The 9,216-nt window shown below is 43.5% G+C and overlaps 1 protein-coding gene across 1 annotated transcript; it reads left to right on the top strand.

Annotated features, from left to right (window-relative positions):
• Nucleotides 1-927: 927 nt before the first annotated feature.
• On the top strand, nt 928-1,685 carry LOC123405572 (putative germin-like protein 2-1). The gene is made up of 2 exons (XM_045099216.1): nt 928-1,039; nt 1,150-1,685. The coding sequence occupies exons 1-2, from the start codon at nt 928-930 to the stop codon at nt 1,683-1,685; spliced, it is 648 nt and encodes a 215-aa protein (XP_044955151.1).
• Nucleotides 1,686-9,216: the final 7,531 nt, after the last annotated feature.

Raw genomic sequence — 9,216 nt, 5'->3', positions numbered from 1 at the left:
GACTAAGGGAAAGGGGTACTTTAGTCCCAAGTTATTAGTCCCGATTGATGATCAAGGACTAAAGGCACTTACCAACCGAACTACAGTCCTGTTTTCTACTATTGCCGCCTCAGCGCTCAAGTGACGCCGGCAGAGCCGCAGACCGTTGATGCCCCGCACAGGAAGCAATAGGAAACCATGTGGTTCAAGTGGAGGACGTACGTCGCTGAACTTCACTTTGACCGACGAGGATCCATCTTCAAGTTTAAAAGATAAGTTTTCCATGTATCTTTCTACTGTTAAAAGTTGTGACACACCGTATCCAGTAAAATAGAGAAATAGCAAAAAAATCAAACAATTCTGAAGCTTTGTTGCTTCGATCAGTTGAACAAAGAGGGAAAGAAATTTGGACGAAGATGCAGAAGAGTGGTGCATACAAGATAGAAAGCTTTTCGCTGGAACGCCCCCGTGCTGTCGTGCTCCTGTCCGGAAGCATTTTCCATTACTGTTTTGTTAATCTTACAGGTGTGTTTACAAGTTAAGAAAGGCGTGGAGCCCTTTAATAATGTGTTTAAGCTAGGTTAATGACAGGATTGCCAAGTCCATCTGGTTCAAGTGTGGAGCCAACAGCCAAGATACAAGACAAGAGAGCTAGTACAAGTAGGAATGTGACTTCTTCAATCCATGCAGATAAATTAAAAGAGAGAGTGGGATGTACAGTCACAGGAAGGCCGGCCAGGCACACGCTTTAGACTTGGTAATTAGAAAGCTAGTGAAGACCATTTCCTTCATATCAAAGATCTTCCTTCATGTCTCTATATATATATAACGGTCTCCTCCAACCCTTCGACGCATCACTGTGCAGCACGAGCACAATCACTTCTTCTCTACCTGATCAAACACACTTGATTTAGCGAAAATCCACGTTCGCGTACAAATCAATTACAAATGGCTTCAAAGTTCTTCCTCCTTGCCTTTTTGGCTCTGTCAGCTTCTCATGCCCTTGCCTCTGACCCAGGCCAGCTCCAGGATTTCTGCGTAGCAGACAAGACATCTCAAGGTATGTATAACTAAACACGCATACATGCAGTGAAATGTTCCTAGTTACTTATTAGTGCCAATGCATAGTTAATTGTTAACTGTTTGAAATCTGTACATGTATATGTGCAGTTTTTGTCAATGGATTCGCATGCAAAGACCCAAAGACTGCAGTGGTAGAGGACTTCTACTTCTCTGGCCTCCACATGGCCGGCAACACAAACAACAAGCAAGGCTCTGTTGTGACGGCAGTTAACGTGGCGCAGATTGCTGGGCTTAACACTTTGGGTGTGTCATTGGCTCGTGTTGATTATGCACCCTATGGTCAAAACCCACCGCACCTTCACCCTCGTGCAACTGAGATCCTGACAGTATTGGAAGGCTCACTCTATGTTGGTTTCGTGACTTCGAACCCTGAGAACAAGTTGTTCTCAAAAGTTTTGAACAAAGGGGATGTGTTTGTGTTTCCGCAAGGGCTGATTCACTTTCAGTTCAACATCGGAAACAACAAAGCGATAGCCATTGCGGCGCTGAGCAGCAAGAACCCTGGAGTGATCACCATAGCCAATGCGGTGTTTGGATCCAAGCAATCTATCTCAGATCATATCCTGGCAAAAGCCTTCCAGGTGGACAAGAACATTGTAGACCATATCCAAGCTCAATTTTAGATCCACATACATCTGGTGGTTTGGTTCATTTGTTCCTTAACTAAACATTTATTTTTTGTGTTTCTTTAAGATATCGTTCTATTGTATGGTTATGTTAATTGAGATTACAGAAGAAAAGGAACAATATTATGTGGATTGGGTACAACGTGCGGGAAAGGCAAAGAGATCTAGTGGTGACCAGACTTCACGTGCATGCACACGGACAATTCAGCTCTCCAGTACTCTTTATGGTCACACTAACTGCTGAAGTGCTGATTAACAAGAAAAACAGGGAGACTGATCATTGGTCTCTGCAAAGATGTAAGCTAATAAAGAACGAAAACCCTACTGTGCTGTTGTATGCTTGGAGAATATGTCCAGTCGAACGTTTTTTATGGCAATTTATGTTGTCGTGAGGATGGCAATTTCTCAACACGATTTTCGCTGGTGTTGAGTTTGATTGGCATTGTTTACCCCCAAAAGGTAGATCTGGTGGGATTCTACTAGGGATTAATTGCGAGACGGTCAAAGTTCAGAATTGGTGTTCGGAAACTTCGCCGTCAAATTTAGGTTCTGCTACAAAATGGATGGGTACCGTGGGCACTTGTTTTCGTGTATGAAGCTGCTCAATCGGAATTAAAGCCGTACTTTCTAGCCGATATGCTGCGGGTATGTGGTGATGAAACGCTTCCCATCTTGGTTGGAGGTGATTTTAACATCATCAGAAAGAAGAGGCGAAAAGAACAATGACAACTTTGATGTAAGGTGGTCATTCATGTTTAACACAATTATTGAGAGCCTGAACCTGAGGGAGATAGACCTAACGGGCAGGTAATTCACTTGGGTGAACACATTCCAGGCTCCAACATTCGAAAAGTTGGTTCGAGTATTGAATGGGAAAATAAATTTCCCTTAGTAACGGTTCGAGCTTTGAATAAAGGCATTTCAGACCACACTCCTTTGCTTGTTGATTATGGGGAGGCAACCCATTGGGAAACAAAAAGGTTTTCTCTTTCGAACTAGCATGGTTTGAGAGAGAAGGCTTTATTGATCTAATAGCCTGGGAGTGGGCCAAGGACACACGAGGACAATCTAATGTCGAGCGTTGCCAAAATAAAATTAGGCATTTGGGGCAGTTCTTGAGGGGATGGGACAAAAATGAAAGTAGAATATATAAGATGAAAAAGGAGAGGATTCTCAATCTTATCAATGAGTTGGAGGTCAAGGCTGAATCCAGCCTACTAGATGCGATAGAATGTGCATTTAAGAGAGAAGCCGGGGGTAAACTATGTGCGCTTCTCAGGGAAGAAGAGATGAGATGGATGCTCAGAGCGAAAGTTAGGCAGGTCGTCCAAGGAGCTGAAAATACACATTTTTTCCACTTGATCGCAAATGGAAAACAAAGAAAGAAGAAAATATACCAACTTGAACAGGATGAGGGTACAATTGTAGGCCATAAGAACCTAAATTGCACATCTCTAATTATTATAAATAACTTTTTGGAGGTCCCGAGCACAATTTTGTGTCTCTAGATGAGCAAAGGGTAGATGCCATATCTCGACTCTCGACAGACGATAATGAGGTGTTATCTGCACCTTTTACTAAGAAAGAGGTGTTCGAAGCTATATCACAAATGAAGAATAATAGATCATCAGGTCCAGATGGATTCCTAGTAGAGTTTACAAGAAATGCTCGCATATTATTAAGGGTGACCTCTTACCCATGTTTCATGATTAGTTTAATGGGCAACTTCAGCTCTTTCACCTAAACTTTGGGACAATTACATTGTTGCCAAAAAAGCGGAGGCGGTACACATTGAGCAGTTCAGACCGATATGTCTGCTTAATATCATCTTCAAGATTTTTACAAAAGTTGCCACAAACCTACTAACGAGGATTGCACATATTATGGTACAACCGACTCAGACAGCTTTCATGTTAGACAGACATATACTCGAGGGAGTAATGGTCCTCAATGAAACTCTTTACACAATTCACTCAAAGAAACTAGATGGAGTAGTTTTTAAGGTGGATTTCAAAAAAGTATATGATAAAGTTAAATGGTTGTTCCTCCGACAAGCCTTACTTATGGAGGGATTCGATGATTCATGGAGGAAGCAAGTCGATTCTTTTGTACAAAAAGGCAGCATCGGAATCAAAGTGAATGATGATATAGGTCACTACTTTTAGACGCAAAGAGGTCTCGGGAAGGGAAACCCAACATCAGCAACTTTGTTCAACATATTGGCCACACTAGTAGGTAGAACTAAAGAGAAAGTGCAAGTCGGAGGTCTAGTTCCGCATCTTGTGGATGGTGGAGTGTTTATCCTACAATATGTGGATGATACAATTATTGTCATGGAGCATGACATGGCCAAGGCTAGAAATATGAAGCTTGTATTATGCTTATTTGTACAATTGTCGGGATTAAATACCAATTTTAATAAGAGCGAACTGTTCTGTTTTGGGGGAGCCAAAGAAGAACGAGATGCTTACCAACAATTGTTTGGATGTGAATTGGATAGCTTAGCGTTTAGTTGTTTAGGTATACCAATTCACCATCATAAACTGTCTAACAAAGGATGGAAGTGTATTGAGGGTCGATTTAAAAAAATCTACTAGAAGAGTAAGCTTATGTCATATGGAGGCGGGCTAGTACTGATAAACTCAGCAATCACGAGTATGCCAATGTTCTTGCTATCTTTCTTTGAAATATCGGTGAGGTACAGAAAATATTAGATTTCTATCGATCATGATTCTTTTGGCAAAACGATGAAAATAAGAGAAAATACAGGTTTACTAGATGGGATATTATTTGTCGTCTCAAAGACAAGGGGGCTAGGTATTGCGAATTTAGAGATAAAAAAATATGTCTACCGAGCAAGTGGTTATTTAGGCTTTCAATTGAGACTGAATGTATGTGGATGCAGTTACTAAGGAACAAATACCTATATTCTAAAACATTGGCTCAGGTTACCGTTAGGCCACATGATTCACCTTTTTGGAAGGGGCTGATGAAAGTGAAAGCAACTTTCTTTCATAGAACAAAATTCACCATTGGGAACGGTCAGTCCACTAGATTCTGGAACGATACGTGGCTAGGGGAGATACCGCTGGCTATACAATATCCTTTCTTTGTATAATATTGTGCAACATAAAGACACATATGTTGCCAGAGTATTACAGTTGATACCTCTAAATATGTAGTTCCTTAGGTCGATAGTAGGAGACTGATGGAATGAATGGCTTCTTCTCGTGAGGAGGTTGATGGGCATCCATTTATCGGATGAGGCAGACTCCATTCACTGCAAGCTCTCGATGAACGAGCAGTTCTCAGTGAAATCTATGTATATTGATTTAATCGTCCAATTTCAAGATCGATCGTATATTTAGAAAATCAAAGTGCCCTTAATATTCAAAAAATTTATGTGCTTTGTTCACAAAGAGATGATTTTGACTAAGGGTAATTTAGCAAAGTATGGGTGGGCGGGCAGTCAACGATGTTGTTTTTGTGATCATAATGAAACAATCAAACCCCTCTTTCTCGAGATGGCTACATTATTATGGCGCTCAGCTCATATAGCTTTTAACATCGCTCCTCCAAATAGTATTCAGACGTTATTTGGGCATCGCTAAATGGGGCATCGCTAAATGGGGTTGACTCAACTATTGCAACACATATTTAGATAAGAGTATGTGTGCTATTTTGGGCTATATGGAACTGCAAGAATAATACGGTTTTTAACAAACAAACATGGATTAAATTTTTCCAGGTAATTTACACAGCCACTACTTGCATCCGTACATGATCGCTACTCACTCCTGCGAAAAACATGAAGCTTTTGTTAATGGGTCTATCCAATGGAAGATGGTAGCTTGGTATTTGTGCAACCGGTTTGGATGACGATCCAACAACTCTTTGTTTAAAACGGAGGCGAAGATTGCCTCATCCATTAAATAAGGAGAAGAGAATTGTCCAATTAATTACGGAAAACAGGACAAAAACCGGTAAAACAAGGGCCAAGCCCACTCCCCTAGATTGAAACACTCAAGGCAAATCCCCTCCTTATCGATGGCACGCCGAGCTACGACCAAACAACACAGCTCTGACTCTGACGGGGAACTCTATAGGACAAAACCAGGCATGACTGGCTCCAGGGGAGATCGCTGAACGGGCTACCTGCAGCCAGTCATCGTATACAGCAGGGCCCCGCCGCCGCAGCTTCGACTCCATAGCAACAAACAAACCGAGGAAAAACCGTGGACATGCCGGAGAGGAGCCGACTACCGCAACCATTGCCGCGTCGCCAACATCGCTCCCACCATCATCGCTGCCATAGAAGTCTGGACGCCACACCCGCCATCGACTGGTCCCGCTCATCGACGCGAAGCTCCCAAGACGAAGCCCCCATGAGGGAATACGACACCAAGACGCTGCCATCGTCCGATGACAGATTAAAGTTTCCCCCGGAGAGGCCGAAATGGCCAGGTCCGTACAGGAGGGGCCAGAGAACAAGCAATGATGCCTTCAAAAAGGTCAATGAAGGCCACAGCTGCTGCCATCGCTGGTCACGGTACAAGGTCATGACATGGTTTCACTAGTGGGGACGGGGCCTTTAGCCCCGGCCCGTAAGGGGCTTTAGTCCCGGTTCACCAACCGGGACTAAAGGGGCGGGGCTAAAGGCCTAACCTTTAGTCCCGTCCCTGTTCCAAGCCGGGACTAAAGGTGCTCCACGTGGGCGCCTCGTAGCGCCCCAGGGGCAGGCCCTTTAGTCCCGGTTCGTTACACGGACCGGGACTAAAGAGTTTCAGATTTTGTTTATTTTTGGGTTTTTTTGAATGATATTATTTTTTGGTTTTAGGGTTTTAGGGTTTAGGTGTTCGGGAGATTAACGTGATGCCTCGTTTGGTGTTCGGGAATTAGTTTTCATATAATTTAAATAGAAATAATTATGCATATATATATATAAGATTAACTTATCTTACAAGCGAGCATATATATACAATTATATGGAGATCTGAATTATCGGGACTAGAGCCCGTCTATTCGATTACATGGACGAACATGAGTAATGGCCCCTAGCTACACTAAATCGTCCTTTGTCATCTATAGCTTCCGTCCTCAGAAAGTTCGCAAGCTCCTCTGCAACAGCAATCGCGCGTTGCTCTGGTAGGACCTTCGTCCTCATGGCCGTGTACTATATAAGAAGAGGAGATGAATATGAATATCAATCATGATAACAAAGAATGACGGGTAAAAATAGAGGTGTGAATGTTCATTGCTTACGTCGAATCTGTGATCCTTGTGCTCAGAGGTAAACGTGTGAATGGTCTCGCAAACATAGTATCCGCATAGATGCGTCCCCCGTGGCTGCTGGTCGCACTTTACGAGAATAGAATATATATAATCAAAATAATAATCTAGCATCATAAATGTATTGAAAATAGAAGTATATCATACTACTACTTACCTGATCCGCTCTAAAGGTCAGCTTCTCAGGCTCGATACCGGGAGTCACACACTTAAACCGCTTCCAAACCCTGCCCGACAAGGATAATGATTTGCTAAGTTTTTCATTAATTGATATATCAGAAAATCATCGAAACAGACCGATAGAGCGCAAGAATGATTGAAATTACCCTTGGAGCATGTCGTGCAGGCTTTGGAACTGTTCCAAGGGTCTCGATAATGGGTCTAAGGCATCAACTCTTCCCTTATCAATTTGAATGTCCAACAAAATCCAATGGAAGCTGCACATGTATATATATATATATATATATATATATATATATATGTGTGTGTGTGTGTGTGTGTGTGTGTGTGTGTGTGTGTGTGTGTGTGTGTGTGTGTGTGTGTGTGTGTGTGTGTGTGTGTGTCAGTAACTTATCAATTACACTTATAAGTGAATGGACACAACAGAGTAAAGACCCTCACCTGAAGTTGTATGGAAACAGTATGTGGTCACAGAAATTTTGATCTGTTAGAAACCTTAGAAGGTTTTCCTCCATCTCCTTGGGTTTATCAGTTAGCGTCGCTATATGTATTTTATCTGGGTCAATAAACCCAATATTTATGATGTTCCTACTTTTACAATCCAGAATCTTCATTCTGCATAATAGAGTACAAGTTATATATAGACAATGAATTGAAATAAATAAACAAGTTATATGTAGACAACGAATTGAAAAACTTACAGACAATAGCAACTCATAAGCGATTTGTCGAGGGCATCGCCATTGTACATCTGGAAGAGTTCATCAAAGTCGATATGGATTTCTTCGGCGCGGCCGTAGTACTCCCGTGGGACACTCACCACGATCATCGTTCTCCCATTCTTTGATTCACTTAAGTACCATGTATGCAAGTAACGCATATTTGTTGGGAGATCATCTTTGCTGACCAAAGGCGCTCCCATGACAAACTGTGGCTTAGGGGCTACCACAGCCTTGGGTAACCTGTCGTCTTGGGAAGCCAGAATGTCTTCAACCGGGATACCCCATTCAGCCGCCCACTTCTTTGCTAATTCCAAATCTTACCCCTACACCGGAGGGGGGACATTCTCGGTTAACATCCTGAGGGGTGGGATCGACTGTTTGGCCTGTTGTCCAAGCTGAGGAACGTCTGATTTTTTCTTGCTTGTAGTTGAACTTGATTTGCTCCCACTTGCACTTGCACGTGATCTGCTCTTTTTCACTTCCTTCTGCAATGTGCGTGTATAGTCATCAGGCTTATGGTGTAAGTCATACTGTGATGGAAGGGTCGTGAAGTATTTTGCAAATGTTATTTGCTTCTCGGTGTATTCCGGGCAGGGCTCGGGTTCCTTCTTTTTCATCTGCGCATCATGATGTTCCTTTTCTATCCTGGCGTTTTCCTCGGGGGTACGATCATAAGGTCTGATAGGAAGATTAGCATGAGGTACCTTTGGGAGGGGCGACCGTTTGCGCTTTGGGGGGCTCCGTCGCTTAGAAATCGTCGGCGGAGCATTCTTGCTGGCACGCTTCCGCTTAGTATCCGGAGCGGGGGGCGGCGGAGACGGACGACCCAAGTCCGGCGGCGGTGATCGAGATGGACTCGTGTTGTGCTGGCCGACGTCATGTGGAGGGCTTGGAGGTAATGGAGATGTAGGTGACCTGCGACGACTCGAAGGCAGTGTTGTCCTTGGGGCCGAGCCTGGAAGCTTGATGTAGTTCTTGTCCCATAGGATGACTCCACCCAGTACTTCTCCGAGTGTCCTCTCATCTTCGGGTCCAGCTATGTCGAGCTCCATATCATGAAACCCCGCCATGATTTCATCCACCCCGACTTTAGCAAAGCCAGCTGGAATCTCACGGCCATGCCAACGTGCATCAGGGCCAGAAGGTAAAGCTTGTCCGACGGACACCTTCATGGATATGTTCTTGAATTTCTGATGGAGTTCACATGATGTTGACTCCTTGATTCCATCCACGGGGTAGCCGGGACCGCCCTCTATCATTCTTCGTGCATCGTCGGGCGGGGCCTCAGATTCAGCCACGCTGCTTTTCCGCTTAGATGGGGCGCCGGTAATATCAAA

The sequence above is a fragment of the Hordeum vulgare genome, chromosome 1H, assembly GCF_904849725.1.
Source record: "Hordeum vulgare subsp. vulgare chromosome 1H, MorexV3_pseudomolecules_assembly, whole genome shotgun sequence".
Taxonomy (NCBI): domain Eukaryota; kingdom Viridiplantae; phylum Streptophyta; class Magnoliopsida; order Poales; family Poaceae; genus Hordeum; species Hordeum vulgare.
The sequence above is the reverse complement of the archived record's forward strand: the minus strand, read 5'-3'. Positions and strand labels throughout refer to the sequence as shown.

Bases quoted from the DNA above. Each gene is read 5' to 3' on its own strand.
- LOC123405572 (XM_045099216.1), top strand. From the start codon at position 928: ATGGCTTCAAAGTTCTTCCTCCTTGCCTTTTTGGCTCTGTCAGCTTCT. The intron at 1,040-1,149 runs GTATGTATAACT...GTATATGTGCAG, and splicing joins AGCAGACAAGACATCTCAAG to TTTTTGTCAATGGATTCGCA.